We start from the raw sequence: 23,219 nt of genomic DNA, 5'->3' as shown, positions 1-23,219 counted from the left end.
ATCTTAATATATTCACATCTCATATAGTCAAATCAATATATTATTATATTGTTTCTATTTTCTTTCTATTATATGCATTGTATACACATGTTCTACAAAATATATCATTAACTGTATGTTAATATAACCATATTAACTTATATCTTTATGTAAAGAGATATTGTTATGTGCGTGATAAACACTTAATTGCACTGTTGGTTTTGCATAGTGGCTTTTTATCTCATTTTTTAAAAATCTTTTTGTATATTTTTTCCATGTATCTGTATCCTGCTCCTACTTCCTATCTCCCCTCTTGTGCTGCTGTAATATTTAAAAAAGAAAAAAAGAAGCCTTTTGTTATCTTATTCAGACATATCGAGCCGCAGTATTGTATTTCTAAACTAAAAAACACGACCAAATGTAGCGGACTGATGAGAGGCAGTGAAAGTGTTAAGTGAAAACACGATATGAACAAAGCTTTAAGAGGAATTAGGCTTTTTTTTCCGCCGATCACTTAGTGTAATCAGAGTTGTTGGTTTGTAGGTAACAATGCTCAGTGGTTTAAGCAGGTCAGTGCTGAACCGAAGCCTGTGTGCTCAGCAGAAATGTTCCCCGGTTGAATAAAGGTTAAAACAAAGTGCACTTGTGCTGAAAATAATGTTGACACCTGCGGCCCCGTCTACAGAGATGTGAATGTAAGCGTTTTTTTCTTCTCTTTTGGACAAAGCTGACTGAGCTGCCTCGTATTCATGTTCACAGCCAGCAGTAGAAACGATACAGCGTCATGCTTTCGCACTCATTACATTTGGGCCAAATTGTGTTCAGGATGATGTTTTTGTGGCTCAGTGGGTCGCATTTCATGCCCGTCACTCTCCTACTCCTTCATCTCTGCTATACACAGCTGACGCTCTTACATTTTGTGAAACTTGCAGAAACTTGTAATGGAACAGTAGAATATATCTGAATCCTAGATGACTGACATTACAAGCATTCTGGTCTGTTTTCTGCTGGTATGGGTTTACAAATTGGTCTCTCTGCTTCTCTGCTATTGATTTCTCCCTGTATGTACATGCTGCAGCAATGTGGCGGCTTTAAAGAAATTCTGTCTTGTTTCTGAGGGACTGAAACCAAAATCTTTATGTTTACAGTGAATGTGTTGGATCACATATAAATGCTCTGCTTCTAGACTTGATTGTACCTGCTAGAAATGTCTCCATAGGATCAATATGGTCTCTATGAAGCTATAAAGTATATTTTGCTGTTTTTACTACTTTTAAAAACTTGTAACTTGTTATCTTGAGCTTTCACCTCCAACTCAGTGGTTTAGATTAATATGGTTTAGGATTTATGTGCTGTGTATAATGCCCTGAGAAGCTCATTCTTCTTTAACCTTTAGTTCAGGTAAGCAATGCGAGCTCAGGGGGTCCTGTGGAGTGTAGCTTTAACCACTCACACACTTCATCCTTTGCTAGACGTAGGAGATGGAACCAGAGGCTTATTATCTAAGATACATTAACGCTTTATTTCTGTCTGCAAACCTCTGGCTATTCATCAGACCTGGTGTCGTGATCTTGGCTCGTCTGTGGATAACATTTGCTGGTTAATAGTCTGGAAGAATTTATATGATTCTCAAAAAAATCCCAACAACAAACTGATACACTTCAAATTTCTGTATAGGATGCATCTTTCTCCTGAGAGGCTCCATGATGAAGCTCATATCCTCTCTTAAATGGGAGCTCTGCCGTAATGGCGACACAAGCACATGTCCTGGCATTGCCTAGGGGTAGTACATTTCTAGAAATGTTATCTACAGCCTCATCTGACCTACTTGATACTGAAGAACCATATTTTCCAAAGCTGCTCTTAATGAAGGATACCTCCTCTTTAGGTCTCCAATTTCACTAGAAGCTTTTTGTTGGTCTGACAGCAGCAACAAAAATGGTAGCACTTTTTCTCCCAGAATGAATGACTACAATCTTTATTAGCTATAATATATATGGAGATGTCAATACCAGGGATGCACAATGCCAGTCAACCAAACATCTGTGCCTGGGTTTCCTTTACTGACAAGGTGAAAGACAAAAAACAACAAAAAAAGTTGATAACCAGAAAAGATAATGGCCGCGTTTCCCAGTTAACAGCAATCTGGGAAACATGTTTTTCTTTCACGGGAGGCTTAAGAGCGCTCTTGAGAAGCTCTTAGCGCTAAGATCGATCTGGGAAACATGGCCAATATGGCTAGATAGTTTGTGATATTTTTTTTTACTATAACCACAGATACATGTGTTTATGGGGAAATACATGTCACACATTAATTGTCCAGGACAACACAATAATGTCGAGAAATTTTTTTTTTTTTTTAGTTTGGTCCTACTTTTGATGTCAAGGCTGGCAGGAAAATCTAAGCATTGTTGACATGTCACTTAATAGTTTAACACAGCAGTATAAAAATTCAACATCTTAAACTATAATTAACATTTAATTCTTGAAAAATCCAACAGGTAATTACCCAAATTCCCATTACAAAAATGCATCCTTCACAGATTAACAAACCCTGTTGATCCAATTACATTAATTACCAGTTTGACTCTAAAACTACTTTCCTCTTAAATGGACTGGGATTTTGTTTGCCACCTGTATGAACATATAAAAGTTCAGATTAGTCTTCATATCTAAACATCCTGTTCACTCAAAAACACTGTAAATTAATTTCAAAATGATTCATTTAAGGAATCCAAAAATGACTCAGGCGCGTTTTCTGAACTGTCGCCTCCATGGTTAAGTTTTGGTTCAGTTTAATCAACTAAAACTACTTGGGCTAACTTCATGTAAGACTGTGGGAATGGTTAAAAGAACTAGCACTGACTGTAGGTAGTAGACGTGATGCATACATCTGCCTCAAGTGTAAAAGTCAAACACTGTGTACACCCCAAAAACCCCTGCAACATGCTACTGTCACTTTTGCTTCAGGGATAGAATGGTCGATATTAGCACAGCCGCAAGAGGCCCAAAAATGAAAATAGGTAATTTTACAGTATGTATTTGACAGCACATGTTGCTGTCCGGTCAGACTGTGTCTCAGTTTTGTTGCCAGTGATCAGCAATTAACTTGATGATTATAATTATACCTTGATAGTAATGATGGCCAAAATTGTAAGACACTAAGGATGTAAAAAAAATAAATAAATCTTTTAATGTGGATTTCTTCTTTTAATTAGATTGGCTAAGGATATTTGCAAACACCAGGGGAGGAAAACTCACTTTTCAAGGCAAAAACCAACCGAAGAGAAAAATTAATTTAATTCTTTATGTTGAAAAACATTCCCACCACACGCACACACACATCTCGGTGGTTCTCACTGTCAGTTCAGGGATTTGAACCCGCAACCTCCCAGCCAGAGGCCAGCCTCTCCAGCCTTCAGGCATTTCAGTTGCTGACATGTTCGCTCTCTGCGAGGCAGCTTGTTAGAGCGGATCACAGCCTCCACACTCACTCTAAACACAGAATAATGAGAATCCTACGGGTATTAATTATGGCTGCGAGAAGGCAGGATGCACACACACATGCACGGACACAAGCACGCACACACACACACACACACACACACCCTTACACACACACATTCCTGTATTACCAACAGTGGACTATTGTTCCACACCAACCACTTTTTTGGGTCTTTTTGAAAAAACAATACATTTTCAGTAAAGCTTTCTTTTCATAAAATAAATGAAAATATATTTACTAATATTTATCTTTTATAGCTAAGAGGAGACTAGACCAGCCGGAGGATGTTTACCTATCGCAGAGGGGACCGCCAGCCTGCGGTGGAACTGTGTTTGTGGAACACAAACTTAATAATAAATACTTCAGGTATATAATTGGGTGCAAAAACGTTCTTGAAGTCTTTCAAAATGTATAGTTTAATTGTACTGTTTTTAATATTTGAACATCTTCCTGTGGCACAAAATTACAGCCACTTCAAGTTAGAAAAAATTATATTTTAACAGTAAATCCTTAGTTACTTATCTTCATGCAGTATTATCTTACACTTACTGAGAACTACAATATCATTTATATCCTAAAAATACATTGCACCAGTGACTTCTTATTTTCTATTAGACGTATTCACATTTTTGCTGTGTTACTGTATGTAAACATTATGACCTCTGTGGAGTGCTGGAGAATGTAACTTTGATTATTACATCTTATTTTCTATTTGATCTTAATTAATATAGTCTTTGTTTAAGGGGAAACACTCTTCACAAGTCTCAGGGTGTGGTTTCAATCATGCCTGGAGTCAAGGTGGTTGTAGTTATTTGAGCATCTCCTGAGCATTAATTTTAACCTCATCCATGAGTCAATATTCAGAGAAAGGATCCTGAATTAATCTTTCTTTAATAAAGACTATTCATAATTCTGATTTGATCTTCTGTCTCTTTGCATCCATACTGGAGTATTAATATCACTTCCTGCTGTCTAAGAGGGAACCTGTATCACATCTCACACACACAAACACACACGCCTTCTGCTGTAACCATATTATGTTATAGTCTGACGACTCTCTCTTACAGGAGTCTTGTTTACACCTGCTAATGACCAATGAGAGAGAGAGAGAAAGACGGAGAGAGGAGAGGTGAGCTGAGGTGAGTAATATTGCCTCATCCATCTTAATAGATATGTTGTTGTTTTTTTCCAGGAACCCACGACTACACATTCACACTTCCTACTTCTCATTACAGGCAGAGGCAGGTAGAAGCTCTTATGTGTCAAATCTTTCATGCAATTCTAACTGCATATGTTGTGTTAGCAAAAAATAACATTTAGGAGTCACTGAAGTCAGAAATGTTGTGAACATGCCGGATGTTTCAGGCAGCTGGGAACTTGAAAGCTGCATTCGAGGTGTCCCCCCTCCCCAGATCTCATCTTTTGGAGCAGACTAGTTGATACAAGGTATCAATAGTAAATGTAGTGAAGTAAAAAGTATTTTACAGGTTTAAAAATATGCTTGAGTAAAGAGTAAAGTACAGGGGGCGTCAGTGGCTTAATGGTAGAGCAGGCGCCCCATGTACAAGGCTATTGCCGCAGCGGCCCGGGTTCAACTCCAGCCTGTGGCCCTTTGCTGCATGTCTCTCCCTCTCTCTCTCTACCCATTTCACACTTCACTATCCTATCAATTAAAGGCAAAAAATGCCCTAAAAAATATCTTAAAAAAAAAAAAAAGAGTAAAGTACAGTTTCAAAACATGAAAAGTACTTGTTGCAAAAACTACCCACCTTTGCTTCCTCCAAAAGTGAATTTTCTATGTCCATAATAGTTAATAATATATAAAATGAGGGACATTTCTTTTTATCATGTCTTTAGATGTCTTCACCCTATATGTCTTCAATATATCCCAGATTTATCTGTCTCCCACTGGTTTGTAGTGAGGAGAGCTACAACACTTAATTGTCTTTCTAACTCTGAGTTGACCCACCTGGTTGGGGGCAGGGACCCCCTCCTTTCCTATGCAGGGAGCCAGTGTAAGGACTGGCAGCTCCTGGCCATCCACCCTGCGAGACTCCAGACAGTTCTGCCGCTGTTTGATTACCCCAGACTGAGAGTCAGAGTCGTCTGGGACCCTGATGGAGGAAGGACAACATAGAATTCATACAGCCAAGGGTTGATGGTATTGGAGAGACAGATATTGCAAACCTTAAATAAAACCAAAACTGCATAGACACCACTAGAGGTAAGAGAGAAAATGTGATTTGAAATGACCCTTTAATCTCCAAAACCACATTCATCTAAAGTGGAAGCAACAGGATTTAGAGGATATATCGTCTTAATTTTAAGATACACTAACAGCCTCGCTGAAATGAGACAGAGGACCCCAATCATCTCCACCATGGTCTCATTAACTACATCAAGATATCACAGTTAATTTGACAGTGATTTATCAGCGTTTTCAAGAATGATGCGCTGCACCTTTAACAAATCCGCTGAAGGCCACGATTCTCTAAACTCATTACTTTGGAAAGTTTCTTCCCAATCTTCCACTTTGATAAACTTTCTCAGTCTTTCTTGTTAAATTCTCGGCCATGCTATAAACTCGGGCTTAAGCCCTGTAGCATTAATTCAATCTGCTATCTCTCTCTGTTTTAATAACCCGTTAAAGGTTATTCTGCGTTTTAAGGGTCAGGTCTGTCCTCCCCTGAGAGCAAGCCTGTTAATTCCATTCTGGGGGATTAACACCAGCCTCCAGTGGATAAATGGGTATTTAAGTGTGTGTGAGTGTGTGTGTATTGAAGTGTGTTTGAAAGAAAATGAGAGACAGTGTTTAAATGAGAGTGCTTATGTGTCTTAAGATTTGTATTAGCATGTTTGTGTGCATGTAAGCAGTAAATGTGTGTAGTGTTTGTGTATAAAAGAGTCATCGCACCAAGGCTTGTGATGTTATTAAGTGTAACTGTGTGTTTATGTGTGAGAGAGTGTCCGGTATGTGTGTGTGCGTGTGTGTGTGTGTGTGTGTGTGTGTGTGTGTGTGTGTGCAGACAGGGCAAGTCAGTCTAAAGAACCAGGGCCCTTGGGAGCTCAGCCAATCAGGACAGAGGGAGAGATTTAAGACACTCAACGAGGTGCTCAAAAAGACAAACATGGACTGAGTGTGTGTGTGTTTGTGGTTAAAGGTTGGTGAACACTCACTGTGGATGAATTTCGACAAACAAAACATTGCATGCATTGTGCGCTACATTTGCGGACAACACAAAGCATTGTGCAGATGTGCAGTGTTTGAAAAAAAAAAGTCAAATTTACAACCATTCCCACACTCTTCCCTTCCTGTGTGCTTTTCGCCTTAAAGTGTGAGTATATTTTGCCAGACAAAATACGTTTTGACCACATCATGAAATCTGCAAATTAACTAAACAAGGTTTGAAATCAAAGCTCTTGGTTCCCCTCTGCACCACTTGTTTTGTTGCCTATGACAGAGTCCTATTTCAGGGTTTAGTACCCAATGGATGACCCGCAAAACAGGTTGATTCGTGGGTGGTATTTTGTCTTAATACTAATAATAATAATTTAAGTTAAGTTATAAAGTTTTAACCCTCTGACTGCACCAGCTGGAACATGACAACCACTTCAATCAGGTGCGTTACTAACAGGCATGTAACCTGAGGAGATGCACTGCTTAATATTATGAGAGTAAACTGTCAAGTAGGGCTGTCAGCATTTACACGTTAATCGTGATGAAGGTCAAATCATAATGTGTTGGGTTTTTTTAAATTGCATTTATCGTGTGCTGCTTTTTTTGTACCCTAATCAAGCAGCCACAGTGGCTCTCTGCTTCCTGCTGCTACAGTGATGGGAAATAAAACCATTGTGCTTTTTTAATGGCTCATTCCACTTCAAAAACTTGACAGTTCAGTTGACAAGTCAAAAATAAAATGTACCTGCAAAGAAAAGGCTATGTGTGTTGCAGGGCCGCCACTGCTGTTGGTCAATTAAGTACGCCAGCTTTACCCTCGGCATCAGAGTGCGATGTAAGTCCATGTTGTTGAGTGCGCTCATGGAAAGTGAGTTTCTCTAGGAGTTGCAGTCTTGAAAGAGTTAAGTCCGATAATGCAAACAGGACCGACTAACTGATATACTGACTGGTCAGCGGTACTGTGAGAACCAGCTGTATATCTTGTAAATCATTTCCTGTTGTTGAATTGTGAATATAGATGCTATTTTGTGTTTTGAGTTCCTGATTTGCTTTGTGGACTGGACTTCTGAGTTGTATTTTGGTGGTTAAAAACTGGATTGTGGGCGATTTTTCAAGATTGCTTTGTTTGTTTACTGATTGAATACACCTTTTGAACTGAACTGAGCTGTGGTCTATTTGTTTGTGCTTTGCCTGTTTTCGGAGATGTATTTCACCATTTGCTGTGTGCTTTATTGTTTTTTGGCCTATGGTTAGACAGAGGTATTTTCTATTTTATAATTATTTGTCAGGCGTGACTCTGACTGGTTCCCAACTTTATTTAAAAGCATCAAACCTTGCATTAATTTAATTCCCAATCAAGACACACTAGTAAGAATTTCTTTACCTTGTTAATATAAACTTCAAAACTGTTATGAAATGTAAAATAACAGAATTTTAAACATGACAAAAATGTGAATAATTGAGATAAACCATCCAAATTCTGTGATAAATTGCAATTTCACAAAAATATAATTTGACAGTCCTAATATTAACTGTATTTCCTGAATTACCTTTGTTTTAAAATCTATTACTTTAGTTTCACATGTATGAAATGTCAGAATTTTTTGAACAGCTCATGGGTATTAGGCTATAGGAACTGCTGTTTCAGGTTGCGCTGTGGATCTTGTGTCAGCAGATCAGGTTGCAGGACTAATTGGTCATATGTGCAGGTGGCAGATGTGGTACTGCACATCACAGTTCCAGTCTGTGAGCAGGTGTTGATAAGCAGACCTTTGCAGGACTATGGCCTATCATTTATTATAGCTAGTTTTCTTTTGAGGTCCCTGACGTTGGGGGCATAAAACTGGAGGACAGAGCCAAAACCCAAGAGACAGATTAAAAACAGAATATAGACTTATAGAAACTTTGCAAAACTTGACTGTGTCACATCTTTTGAACACCAGTTCATTACGCTGGTTTTGCAGACATGACATAGCTCTTCCAGAGCCAGAAGACATCATACATATAACTGTTTTCACAGGCTGAGTAGTAGTCCCGATCATGAATACACTGACCTGATGTGTAAAGTCAGTGGCATTCCCCTTTAAAAGTTAGAAAACAAACAGACACAAACACCAAAAAAAGTAATAAAAATGATCTTATCTTTAAAACACTCCGGACAATAATAAAGCCAGATTTGGTGTCAGTCTTGAAATTTCTCCTCTCTCTCTGTTGCGTGCTCAGCAGAAGCATTCCCTGGACAGATAAGACACACACAAACACACACAGACACAGAGACACAGACACAGAGACAGACACACACACACACACACACACACACACACACACACACACACAGACACAGACACAGACACACACACACACACACACTCACACTCACACTCACACTCTCTTACTTTAGCTCTGGATAGACGTTGTCCAAGTACCACTTAAAGGATTTGCACTTGAGCTTCTTGCGGAGTTCCACTCTGCCTCGGATGCTGGTGACACACACACAAATACACACACAAACACACAAACGCAGACAGTCAGATAAAGAGAAAAGCAGCCAGATAGTCAGTCAATCAGATAGACAGAAGCCTTTTCACTAATACTCAGACCTGGAGAAGTATCCAAAGACGGAAGAAAATTGTCTTAGATAGGGAAAAACGAACGTACAGCCAGGACAAATAATGGAGTGTGTGATGTGAAAAGGCAGGTAAAACCTTACAGCTGTGTTTAAATGTCAATGTTTACCTGTGTCTGATAGATAAACACTGACATTTAAGCACTGCTGTGGGCTTTAATGTCTATTCCTGCTGTGTTTGCATGAGTCTTGTATTAAATCACATTGTGGGGACTTTCCTCCCATTTGGGGACAAAACACTGAACCGAGGTAAATCATTTATTTATTTTTTTAAGACTTTCTGTTTAAAGAGTAACAAAATAAAAGCAATGTTTCAGTTAAACTTAAACTGGACATCAGCAAAAACATAATTTTCAGGGGCATTTAAGTTACTCTTTAACGTTAGAGTAAATGTTCAGGGATTGAATTATGGCTCCCTATTCACTCCTGTTAGTATCTCTGGTTGTATTAGTCCATTGTGAACACTGTTGCAAATCAATATACAGAGCTACTTTATGGCCCTATTTGAGTCACAGGATTTTTGCATCATTGTGATGGAGTACAGCTACAGAAGCTGTTAGGAGCACTTAACTCCTTTTAGGAGTTTATATTTCTGTCACCTTCAGCAAGTTGCAACAATCTGTATAGCCGTGCCAATCCACCCTTGTTTCAGATGAAAAAGGCAATTTATTAAAGTCTGTTTCTTTCATTACAAACAACAAACAAAGAACATAAATGAGGACAACAAAGGAACCCAGCCAGAAACAAAGTGGGACTGTTGCAGTTAAATGGTATGCACCTTAAAGCACTAGACATGGCAATTTGGCAATCAATCAAAAACATCGCCACCAACATTACCTACAAAGCGCAGACTGGCACGTGTTTTTCCAACTGGACAGTCAGCCTTTAACAAGAACAACACCAGTCCTGATTAAGATGGGCAGAGAGGTCTGGAATCAGGCCAGTCACCGGTCTGAATATCAAGTGTGTGTCTATTGTGTGTGTTCTTACTCTCCGTAGGATTTCCCTCGCGCTGCAGGCCGAGCAGAGTAGTAAAAGAGACGAAAGTCGTCCATCCACACCTCAGCTGTGCGACGTGTGTTCCTGTAACCACACGCATGTAGAGTTAGGACCGTGGTACCTCGCAATCTAATTTCGTGCTACAGTATTTCCACCTCGTGTCATATTTGGACTGAAACTCATTCATGCTGGTGGCAACATTAGGGATGCACCGAATATTCGGTAACCGAATATATTCAGCCGAATATTGCAAAAAAACACACATTCGGTATTCGGTGGAAGAAGTGAAAAGCAAGGCTGAATAATAGCGCCGTGTTTTGATAATGCAATCAAACAGCGTGCGGTGACGGACGGAGTAAAATGTCGGCAGTGTGGCGATATTTTACTCCGTCCGTCACCGCACTCGCATTTGCAACTAAAAATAGTTTTGTGCGAGCAAAATAAATCATTCAGCACGCTGTACAAGTACAGATTTCAACCAGCAGCAGCAATACAGCAGCGCAAGATAAGACTTACTGGTGACGGAGAAGTCCGGCTCCAATAATGTCCTCTTCTTGGCGTCATGACTACCCAGTAGTACCTGTATGGCTGTTTCAAGACACTCTGGGGGCCCCAGGCAAGAGGCACCTTGGAGGGCCCCCCCACCCCACCTCTAGGGTGACTAGGTCCCAATAAACCAAATGTGGGACAAGGAGTAGGTTTGTGAGGGACAATGTGGGATACCCGCCCCAGCGCAAAGTTTAGTCATCAGAGACTTGTCACGGTACCAAAATTGGGACCCACGGTATGATACCAGTGAAAGTATCACAGTTCTGAGTAGTATAACGATACCACAGCAAAAGTTAGGCAGATGTGCCTTTTGTCATTTATAAAAAGATAAATCACTTTTCTATAATACATCAATGATATTTCAGTGGAATAAATTACTTATTGACTTATTCATACTTCAAAAACAGCATCAATAAGTGATTAACATAGGGGGGATCAAAATAAAATAAATAAATAAAATAAAAATCAACCAGCCACCCTCCTCCCCTGACAAGTAAAGAACAGTCCCTAAAGTGCGGTGAGGTTTGTGGGCCATTACCTGCCACAAAGAGAGAAATGTGAACGGCTCGTTTCTCCTCTGACACAACACATACCTGTGTGCCGCCACGGCTCGGCTGTTCAGGTATTTCTGGGCAGTCATGAAAGCAGCATATTGAGTGCCAGGTGGCCAGCGCACGCTGTTATTGGACAGCGCATGGACACGCACCCTCTTGCGATTGGACTTTGAACTTATCCCACAGTAGTGGTACCGTGAGGTACCGTAGTACTACGGTACTCCGACAATGCTAGCGCGGGTGGCAACCAATCATGCGGGACATGGTCTCAATTTGCATGACGCGTGAAAAGAGACAGAAATGCTGTGCAGTCCCGCAGAATGCGGGGCATCTGGTCACCCTTCTTCCACTGCCACTCGCAAGCAGCAGCTAGTAGGGGGCCCCATTAGGGGGGATTCCAACGTGTTGTCGTTGTTGCAGTGTCTATAGGGGTTCCATCATATTGTCATTGATATGGACCAATGTCCAAGGTCCTTCCTCAGGTGGAGGAGTTTAAGTATCTCGGGATCTTGTTCACGAGTGAGGGTAGGATGGAGCGGGAGATTGACAGGCGGATTGGGGCGGCGTCAGCAGTGATGCAGGCGCTTAACCGGTCCGTTGTGGTGAAGAGGGAGCTTAGCCAGAAAGTGAAGCTCTCGATTTACCGGTCGATCTACGTTCCAACCCTCACCTATGGTCACGAGCTCTGGGTAGTGACCGAAAGAACGAGATCGCGAGTACAAGCGGCCGAAATGAGTTTCCTCCGCAGGGTGGCTGGGCTCAGCCTTAGGGATAGGGTGAGGAGCTCAGACATCCGGGAGGGACTTGGAGCAGAGCCGCTGCTCCTCCACATCAAGAGGAGCCAGTTGAGGTAGTTCGGGCATCTGGTAAGGATGCCTTCCGGACGCATGTCTAACCGGGAGGAGACCTCGGGGCCGCCCCAGAACACGCTGGAGGGACTACATCACCCGGCTGGCCTGGGAACGCCTCGGGGTTCCCACGGAAGAGCTGACGGAAGTGGCTGGGGAGAGGACTGTCTGGGCTTCTTTGCTGAGGCTGCTGCCCCCGCGACCCGGACCCTGGAAGCGGAGGACGACGACGAGTACGAGTACGAGTACCAATGTCAGCCGTCTCTGGGGGCCCCCTTCCAGCTCGGGGCCCTAGGCAATTGCCTAGTTTGCCTGTCCGGTTGCGATGGCCCTGAGTACCTGGACAACCGAGCCGTGGCGGCACACAGGTATGTGACGTGTCAGAGGAGAAACGAGCCGTTCACATTTCTCTCTTTGTGTCAGTAACGGCCCACAAACCTCACCGCACTTTAGGGACTGTTCTTTACTTATGAAGGGACTGTTCTTTACTTGTCAGGGGAGGAGGGTGGCTGGTTGATTTTTATTTCATTTATTTATTTTATTTTGATCCCCCCTATGTTTATCACTTATTGATGCTGTTTTGAAGTATGAATAAGTCAGTAAGTAATTTATTCCATTGAAATATCATTGATGTGTTATAGAAAAGTGATTTATCTTTTTATAAATAACAAAAGGCACACCTGCCTCATTTTTGCTGTGGTATCTGCAAAAACTAATGAAAAACTACACAACGGTATTCGGTATTCGGCCAAGCGTTTAATTTTATTCGGCTTCAGCTTCGGCCACAAATTTTCATTTCGGTGCATCCCTACAAAACATAGGAAACTTTGCCATAATTTCATGACGCAGGTGTGAATGTGTTTGATAAAATGCAGTTTGGGACACTGAGGTAATTCATTAATCACACATGAGTACGAAAACAGAGTATGAAAACCAACAGGACAGCTTCATCACAAATAAAAAAAAAAGCAACTTTCGCTCCCTGTCGATGTTTAGGGATGATATGTGATGTTGGGTTAGGCAGTTTTTCTTACACTGGTTACACTGTGCAACAATCCTATAATAACCTTTTAGCATGCTGTATTTCAAGTGGTCTGAGAAAAAACTAGACTCCTGCACCTCCTCTTGGCATGGTTTTCAGGCTTTAGATAATCTAGTCTGTGACAGGAGACTCTGGCCAATTACAGGTCATTTCAGAGAGAGGGCAGTTCTGTTAGCTGTTATTCAAATGCAGATGTGCATGCACGTCCCTTCAGTGAAGGCCTGATTCAATGGCAGAGAATCCTGCAGACAACGTGGCTGTACCAGCATTGGTAACAACCACTACACAGCAAAGCAACCCAAAAAAGGAAGACGGACTTATCAAAAATAAAATCTAAAAGAGAGTCTGACAATAAACAAAATGAAACACGTGTCAACATCGGAGAAGGAGTTCAGAGATAGAGAGAATATGTTGCTAATACTTTAACATTCTGCTAACCAGAGCCAAAGACTCAATGCTGCGGCTTCAAGTTCATGTTTATGTAGCTAATTTTAACTAGAGCTTCGAATCAGTGTTCTCTGCCTCACTCCCTGCCACTACAGACCAACTTGCTGGGAGGAAAGCAGACAGCAGCTCTGGAGACAGACACCCAGTCAGCGGCTGCAGCAACCTGAATCTAGCCAGGACCGGAGGGACCCCACCACTCTGACTCCCTGCTGGATCGCCAAACGTTCTGTTGCTGCTGTTACACAGGTTAGACCTGGTGCTGCTGCTGGCCACCAGTCCACTGTTACACTCATTCCTGTGGGGGGTGCGCTGGCCAAATTTGAGCCGCTACAGCTGCCGACTGACGGTCTGTTTCCAGAGCTGCTACTCACTGTCCTTCCACTGAAACAGTCCACAGTGGTAGGGAGCGAGGCAAAGAGACTGGGGTGGCTAGCTAGCTGATTCTTGTCTCAATTCTAGTCTGATGAACAGAGAAAGAGAGGGCGGGGCAAGGGGAGACTGAGTGAATGCTCTGTGCACAACTTTACAATGACATAACATTAAATAAACAAATGTATGTGAAACACTGGGTTACTTTATGAAGCATGTGCATATTCCCATGCTCATCTGGTGTGAGGGGTTTAGGGCTTCAGCTTTAAATGCTGAACTGAGAAACAAGTGATACATGTGTGATGTGAGATGTGATGTAAGTCAGGTCTGTCCTCTCCATCAACAGTTTGGACCCAGCTGAACCACAGTGAGGTGGAGGAGAGGCTGCAGGAGGGAGGAGGGAAGGAAACAAGTAAAAACAGACATCAACAGCCATCACATGCTGCCTTTAAACACACAGCTCTGGAGCAGGGACAACAGCCTTCTTCAGATGTGGTCTTCCTGATCTGATTGCATTCGATCACAACTCCTACCATTTACTAGTGTTTGTCCTTGCTCAGACAGGATATTCAGATACAGACTGCACGTTTATACCTGGTGTAAATCCTGCCAACTGCTGTATCTCTCATTCGATTCAGATCTGTTCAACTCAGTGCGCTTTATTCACCCACACTGCACAAACAGCGGGGCACTATTTCTCTATCTCTCGCTCTTTTTCACTCCTTTTTCACCTCATTCTCTTTTTCTCTCTCTGTCTCTGTAGTAATTAGCTATTAGCTGAGTTTCTCTGAGCTGTGAACTATCTCATTGAAATGACAGAAACCCTCCATTACAGGCATTACACACGCTGGCTGTGGCGGTTTAATGAAAGGGGAAGAGAGAAAGGATATGAGATGCTTGTGGGCGTATAAACATAAATACGTGTCACACACAGGCTTACAATTAAAAAATCACTCATTGCACACACACATATACACACACACACGAGGACACAGCAGCAAGCCTCTGTGAGGGAGGAAACAGCATAATCTTTGTAATCGAATTATTAAGCAGCTCTTTTTATTTAGCATATTCATAACCCAGACTGCCAGCGACGAGCCTCCAGCTAATTAACCGGCAGAGCAACACGCGAGCAGACAACTGCAGCTTTGTTTGGGAGATCGGCGCTGATCACAAACATCAGGCCATCGTGATACGAATAAAAGTCATCATCATTCGCACAGAACAGATGTTGCCTCGGTAACGGCCAACAGGGAGCGGAATGAGCAACTGAACAGCCCCAAAAAAAAAAAAGAAAAAAGAAAAGTCTCAGTGTTGGTGTGGATTAGCTGGTTGACACAAAACAATAAGTTTATATGAGCCGTTTGCGGAAGCTTTGCTCCAAAGTGCTGTTCAGCAGCAGGGGCCCTCATTTTGGGAGCTGAACCCCTCCAACCTGGCAGCATTAGTGCCTTGCTCCGCCCATTAAGCCACAAAGGGAATGAAACTTCCAACCTCTGGCGGTGTTAATGCCTTGCTCACATGCTGAGGTTTAGGAATTACTGAACTGTTAAAGGAATAATACGCCAGATAAATCGTCGGTCTGTGGCTCTCTGTGGATCCCGGGAGTTATTTTGTGATGAAGTGCTGTAATTTAGTTTTCTGTGAACTCACTCTCTCCATCTTCTGCTACAGTTTGTCATTTACAGTGTTTCCCAGGATGCTTTTCAATACATGCCTCGGCTTGATATTGGTTTTTCTGGGTATATTCACCAACAAAGGAGGAGCAATTTATAAAACATGCTTTGAATATTAAAGAATGTCTTTTTTCTTGTGTGACCTCATGGAAGACACAAGCATTGTCTTCCAATTCCATACCATTTCTGTTCTTCTTCCTTACTATAAAACACTTTGATGAATACACCACACAGCGATGTTGAAAGTGCACTCAATTTTGTAATCTGAATAGGACCAGCATCCTTATTGTAGCCATGATTAATCTATTTATATGAGATCAATTCACATGCAGTCTGAGCACATTAGTCCTGTTAATGGATTATTGGACTGCCTGTAAACATCTTTCTGTTTGAACTGTTTGAAAGGGGCAGAGAACAGAATACAGCTTATGCTAATAGGATAATATTGTACTCGCAGCTCAAAGGCTCCCAGGCAGCTGTAAATCCACTTTAACAATGATGTGAACAGCTTTCCGTGGCTGCGACACACAACTCAGAGTGCACGCTGCACGTCTGTTTCCTGCGTATTATATCAGTCAAACTGAATCAGTGAGCAGGACAGTTAGTGGGATTATGACTTATGTCAGTAGGTTAGTGTGTGAGTGCACACCAAGTGATTTTTAAATATTGACAGACACGTCTGACCAATAGTTTGTTAGTTTAGTTCTAAAGTTAGTAAATCAGGGGTTAATTTAGGACTTAAGTCAGCTAATATAGGATCCACAAAATTATTAAAACTTAAAAGACACCTAAAGACTCTGATCTATTTCAAAAACTAGAGCTGCATTTTCTTCCATTAAAAGTTTTCTCATTATTCTGAGAACAAATAACAATTGTGTTAATTCAGGAAAAAAGAGCTGAACTTTTTTTTTTCCTCAGGTGAATGCATTATGCTTGCAAGCAACTAGACCAGAAGGCAATGATCAGAGTCCTTAAAGGGGAACTATGCCCATTTACAAAATCCATACATGTTATTTCTATGGCTAAGATGGTCCAAATGTGTAAACAAACAACTCTGTCGCATATCCAAAACCTAGAGTGCTAAAACTTAAATGTGTGATGTCATAGGGTATAAAGTCTGGAGCTGCTCCATAAACAATGGATTGGGAAAGATGGTCTGGGTGACACTGAGAATATGGGTACAGTTTCTGTGTCAGAACTGAGATCAGTACAACAGAAGAAAGCTTATTAAAGTATAAAAAAGAGAACAAACATTTGGTGGGTCCACAAAATCCGTCTCCCATTTACTGTCTATGAAACAGCTCCAGACTTTGTAACCTGTGACATCAGAAGTTTGAGACTTTCCTCTGGTTTCTGGCTTTGAGAGACAGCAGCTCAAGTTCACCTAAATTGACTGAACTTTCCTCGACCATGGAAATAACATAGTCAAATTCTTAATTTAGGTGGTGTTCCTCTGTAATCACCACGCACTGTATGAATTCAACTCAGAACTGTAAACACCAACTGACCCAGACTTGGTCAAACGTGGTCTGATCAGATGTGTACCTCAAATCAAGTAGGCACTCCTGGTCAAACTTCACTTACTTCCAAGGTGCACAGTCACAAGAAGTCAAAACTTGCAACACTTGCAGTATAGGGACAATGCAGATCACCTGCTGAAACATGTTGATCTCTAATACACTTGTTCTTTGTACTACAAGTTTTGCTGGAGTATAGACCTTTCCTGTGTGCTTTAAAGTGACAGAAATCAAGCAGACGTCTAATATAGATTCATTTAACAGCGTATGTAAAAAATAGCAAAAACAAAACAAAAAAGAACTTAAAATGGAAATTCTGACATTATAATTAGTCAAAACATATCCAGAGACTTACTTAATATACGTGTTGGCGTTACCCTCAGGGAAGACGTATGGGTGTTTCTTCCTGAAGACGTGACCCACTCTGCTGCAGGGCAGGATCTCCAAACTGCCGCCACACTGCCACACCCGGAACGAGATCTCTGCAATCAATTAAACACCCAACATTCAACCTGTATATTGTCTGTATGTTGTTATTTATTCTACATTTTTACCGAGTCTCATTCTGGTGAATATAAATGGTGTTTTACCTGCAACATATCATTGTTTCTTTTTATAGTCCAACAAAATGACAAACATCTCAACAAAACTCATCTCTGACACCACGTCAAGCATGTAGCTATAACCCTTGTTATGTAACAATATCTGTGTTTTTATTCTGATCTTTTTAAGTCTGTATTTTAGGGCTATCTTTACTTTGTGACACTCTGCTCTTCCTTTTTCAACTAACTTGCTTATTTAAGATCATGGCAACTGGGTGACTTTACCTGCTCCCTCTGTGTGTAACTGGGATTGTTTGTTTGAGGCTTTGTCTTTTTCGTTCTGCGTCTCCTCGTTAGTTTCTTATCCTGCACATCACGGTTAAGTGGGCCAAACCTCCCTGAATATTTGATGATATGCTGACGGACTCTGATTTGTTCGTCTGATACTGTGTGTGTGTGTGTTTGTGCAAGAACGCATATGTGTGTTGCATTACTGCTGTATATGCATGCATGTGTATTAGTCGACATGCATGTGTGTTCATCTGACCTGCTTACACTGTGCTCATTCTGTACATATTGTGTGTGTGTGAGTGTGTGTGTGGTAGATGTTAGTGTGGTGTAATTGACAGAGCTGCTGTCTGTCTGTGAGCTCAGAGGAGAGAAAGAGCAAAGTAAGAGTTTCCCCAAAGAACGAGATGCTGAGAACTTTACAAAGTTTAACAGCGACTGCGAGGGAGACAGAGAGAGAGCAGGAGGGAGGAAGTGAAAATGAGAGCATGGACTGAGTTTGATGAGGAAGAGGAGAGATGGAAGTAAAGATGAAACACCAGAGAGTACAAAGGAGAACAAGAGAAGTCAGTGAGATGCTGAGATACTGACACAGAGCCTGTGAGACTGACAGAAACATGACAGAGAGCAAATGAGTGTGTGTGTGTGTGTGTGTGTGTGTGTGTGTGTGTGTGTGTGTGCGCGTCAGAGACAGGGGGGGGGGGGGGGGGGGGGGAGGCTAACAGTCTTTCATTGATCTGAGAAAAGCAGCAGTACAGCAATCAGCAAACTGACTCCAACACTCTATTACTGAGCAACCACACACACACACACACACACACACACACACACAGATGACTGCAGGCAGGTAGCAGCAGGAGAGCCAGATGTTGCTGCTGGATGGCTGTCAGACTGCTTAAAGACTTTTTTTCCTGCTGAATGAAAAGTTCACCTTTATTCAGCTGTTACTGAAATACTAACATTAATGGCTGATATTAAATGACCTTTCAATTCTTATCAGTTAACTGACCAGCATAATCATTCCTTCCTTTTTTGTTATCTTCTCAGCTGCTCTCAAGCCATTCGTGCTCTGTCTTATCGTAGCTGATCCTCCCTCTTACAAATGATCATAACAGTTTAATTCTGATTTGTTTTGTAAAATGTGTTTTGGAGGAAACATAACTGTTGAAAAGAAACTTATGTCCACAGTCTGTGCCCCATGTCTTGTTTGGTTTAAGCCAAAACTAACGTTAAAACACTTGGTTACAGGAGCTCTGCAAGATTCAGAGCGTTTGAGGTTTGACACAGCTCTCATGGAGGTGGTTGAGCTGGCGGCTAGCAGCTAACTCTGCTAACTTTGTAAACAAACTCAGATTACAACACACACAGATGTAGTGTGACTTCATTCTCTGCTCTGGACCCCATTACTCCACTATATCTTTACATAGCCATAGTGGTTTGCTGCTATATTAACGCTTTGAATGTTGCACACAGAACAGAATTTAAGACTTGGGAATGATTGCAGCTTTAGTTACATGTTAGCTGGCCTCTTACCTGTGTCGAATTTTTCAATATTTAAGACAATGATCTGTTCCTGGACTTAATCAAGAACTTTGTGGTGCCTAATAACAACTATAAAAACATGAGTCTTGCATAAAAACATAGTGTCAGCGGTGTAGTAGTTGCAGAAGTCACATTCCTGACAAGACTTTTAGCTAATGTAAAATATGAATGTAAATTTTAGAAGACAGGGTTGCTAAAATTGTAATGAACAAATTAGAAATTCTTACCACCAAAATTAGCATTTCTTACAGCTGCACTGAGCTTATGAGGGCTTTGTGTACAAGTATGAGCAGGTTGTTAAAATATAATCAGAATCAAATCCTCAAAAATAATTGAATACAAGACTTTGATTGAGTCAAATAAATACAAGTTTGCGATACTGTTTATATCAAGGTATCTTTCTCTTAAATAATATCTCTAATTGAACTGGAACTTTGTCCAAATTAATGATCTTTTTCTTTTGATGTGTCAAAGTAAATTATTTAGATACTGAAGTCACCAGATTAACCAAAAGCAAATTAACCCATATGGTAATTTTATCCATTGATAATTTCTCAATTGATTTTTCATAACATCTACAGTGTCACAATATATGCTTATACTATGATTTAAAACTACACATACTGTGATAGAGGATTGTATTGCACTGTAAACCATTAACATTAATATTAGGATTTATTTGGTGATTATATTTCAGTCAGCATAACTTCCAATAGATTCCTCAGAAATGTTAAAGCTCATTTAAGTGAAAACAAGTGACTCATAGTGTACATGGTATCTGGTGTCTCTCAGCTTACAACGTTTTTAACTAGTAAAATCAATTAAAAACATTTCTGCTTTTGGATGCACTGTGTGGTGACATGGTGAGATTAGTGCAATTTTTTTTTTTAAACTTTTACCAGCTCTGGCAGAACGATGAGGAAAACATACTGTTGGGCTATCAAAGTTGCTGAAGCCAAAAAAAAAAAAAGATCAATTACAGCTCAGCATGTATTTAAACCTTTTGAATTCTGGCTCAGAGAACGTAATTCTGATGTAATCATCCTACAACTCCAAAGTGAGACTTTGTTCTTTTATTCTGAGTAAACCGAAAAGAGAGATGAGAGAAATAAAGAGGGAGAGGATGGATCCATTGATTTTCTTTTTGGTAAATAAAACTGTAACACTGAAACATAACTGCTGACATGCTTTGATGCAAAGAGAAGACTAATGACTACATCCCAACCACTACATTTTCCTGGTCTCCTGTGTAATGATTTGTCAAGAGTGGTCAGCAGTAAGGCACGCTGCCACTGACTTACCGAAGTTCTCCCCGCCCCAGATGTCCATAGCAGTGTCGTATTTGCCAAGGTGATTGAACCAGGACCTGTCAATCACAAAGAGGCCGCCCGCAATGATGGGAGTCCTGTCAGAGAGAAAGAGACAGAAACAGAAAGAGACAGTTTGTGTGGTTTCACATTGGAAAACACAGTAACAAAGTCTCAGTTGTGTCATTGTATTGAACAATAAATCTTTTCTCACTGACGTTTGTGCTTGAATTTATCCAGATTGCAATGAAATCGAAAAGCAGACAGCCTCATTTACTAATTTTGTTGCTCTCTGTGTTTTCCAGAATAAACAAGAGCTTGTTGGTTTGCTGCCACAAACACACATGCACACAATCACAAACACACTCTTATAAAACTGAGGCTGAATCATGATCTGGACAATGTCACGAGTGAATAGCCGAGGGCCAGCACGTGTCATCAAATACCCTCTGTTTATCATCAATTATCCCTGTCACCGCCTGCAAATAGCACTCTGTGTGTGTGCGTGTGTGTGAGTGTGTGAGATTGTGTGTCTGTATGTGGGTGGAAGCACATAAAACCTTTTCAAGCTCAATTTGTCCTTGTGTGTTTAAAGGAGTAGGCTATGTGTGTATGTAACATGTTATGCTTTATATGTGACTGAGGGAATTAAAAAGCATAAAATAACTTGGCAAATAAATGAAATGAGACAAGACGGGTGCGTATTTGTGTGTGCGTGTGTGTGTGTGTTCCTATACAGTACTTCTATCTTTGTGAAGACTGATCCACAAAGGCCGTTTTCAAGGGTTCAGTTTCAAGGGTTGACAGACACAAAAACACAGCACAGCGGTTATGAAACTATGGGACAGGACTGTACAACTCTGGAAATCTATTCATGGTAGGGCTGGGCAATATGGCCACCAATGTTCTCAGGATAACATTTTCACATCAGACTGTAAAGATAATCAGTCCATTATCAGAATTATCACGATAAAAGGCTGAGCTTTGATCCTGAGTGAAAGTTGAAGAAACTAAATGGTTAATTGTGATTTAAAACTATTCTTTATTGTCAGAACATGAGAAATATTTGCCAAACAGCAGAACATTTCACAAGTATGAGGTAGGTTCAAAACAATTATGATCTAATAATGTCAATAAATAGAAGAATGAATAAACAAAGACCGACTTTGATGATGTTGTGAAGTTGCATTATGTCATTTCATTTTGAGGAAGTAACGACCACAAGTGAGGTAAGGCAATGAAATGTTAACTTGCTAATTTACCATTAGATAAGTCGACTGCCCGTGCTGCTACAGTAGCTAACGTTATTTGGTGAATTCAATCGTGGGTTAGCCCAGCACTGTTACCCATCGTCAAGGCAATCATGTTAAAAGTAACATCATGTTGGATACAGTTAAATGGAGTACCTAGCAATGCCCACTGGCTCCAACTATATTTCTGAAAACATCTGATGCCAGAAATAGACAATGCAGTGACAGAATCTTAACTCATGACAGTTTGACCGCAATGCATGAGCAGAATGACATGACTGACAGCTGCGTTAGAGACTCCTTGACTCTGACTGGTTGTTTACGTTCATGTAAACCACTGTAGATACAGTGACAGTTCTAGCCAGTTAACATCTATGGCTTGTTTTTTTTTAGTAGATGATGCAGGCACACAACAAGTGAAAGACATGACAGGGACAACACAATGTGGGAGACAAGACAGGTGTAAAAAATAATTGACACAAAAGACAAACACAGGCATATTGGCTGATTGGTAAAATGTATGTAAACAGTGTACCAAAAGTGCCAATTTTATTATATTATAAGGTGCAATTACATTTTAAGGAAATTCTGACAATATTAGGAGCTAATGTCTTCACAAATGTAGTTTACAAATGTGTGTGTGTGTGTGTTCCCAGATGGACATGGTTAGTCAGTCTAGCCCCCGCAGATTGACACTGCGCAGACATTGCAGCACACTGACATCCAGGTCAAGACAGACCATAGTAATAAACAAGCTACAACATGACAAACAAACACACACACACACACACACACACACACACATCACCACCCGTCCATCTGGAAGCGTTTAACACTCCATCACCACTAAAAAAAAACATGCACAAAGTCAGACAGTCACAAGTTGGCACAGCAGTAAATCTGGGTTCCTGCCACCAATCTGACTTATGAGGAAGGAACAGAGCCAAAGTTTATTATTTATAAATCACTGCGTGTGTGTGTGGGTGTGTGCGTGTGTGTGT

At 40.9% G+C, this 23,219-nt stretch overlaps 1 protein-coding gene across 2 annotated transcripts in view; it reads right to left on the bottom strand.

The window, feature by feature from the left end:
- The window catches only part of galnt14 (UDP-N-acetyl-alpha-D-galactosamine:polypeptide N-acetylgalactosaminyltransferase 14 (GalNAc-T14)), a 202,816-nt gene that overhangs the window by 15,536 nt on the left and 164,061 nt on the right, over positions 1-23,219 (bottom strand). Inside the window, exons 9-13 of one of the 2 annotated variants that reach the window (XM_033648965.2) lie at positions 20,963-21,066; positions 17,645-17,771; positions 10,279-10,371; positions 9,059-9,142; positions 5,454-5,598 (exon numbers count right to left, since the gene is read on the bottom strand). In XM_033648965.2, coding sequence (XP_033504856.2) covers positions 5,454-5,598; positions 9,059-9,142; positions 10,279-10,371; positions 17,645-17,771; positions 20,963-21,066 — 553 coding nt within the window. The remainder of the gene's footprint in view (positions 1-5,453; positions 5,599-9,058; positions 9,143-10,278; positions 10,372-17,644; positions 17,772-20,962; positions 21,067-23,219) is intronic. The other variant, XM_033648966.2, reaches the window with a different exon arrangement.

This window comes from Epinephelus lanceolatus, chromosome 13 (genome assembly GCF_041903045.1).
Source record: "Epinephelus lanceolatus isolate andai-2023 chromosome 13, ASM4190304v1, whole genome shotgun sequence".
NCBI classification, from domain to species: Eukaryota; Metazoa; Chordata; class Actinopteri; order Perciformes; family Serranidae; genus Epinephelus; species Epinephelus lanceolatus.
This window is presented reverse-complemented; position numbering and strand designations above follow the sequence as displayed.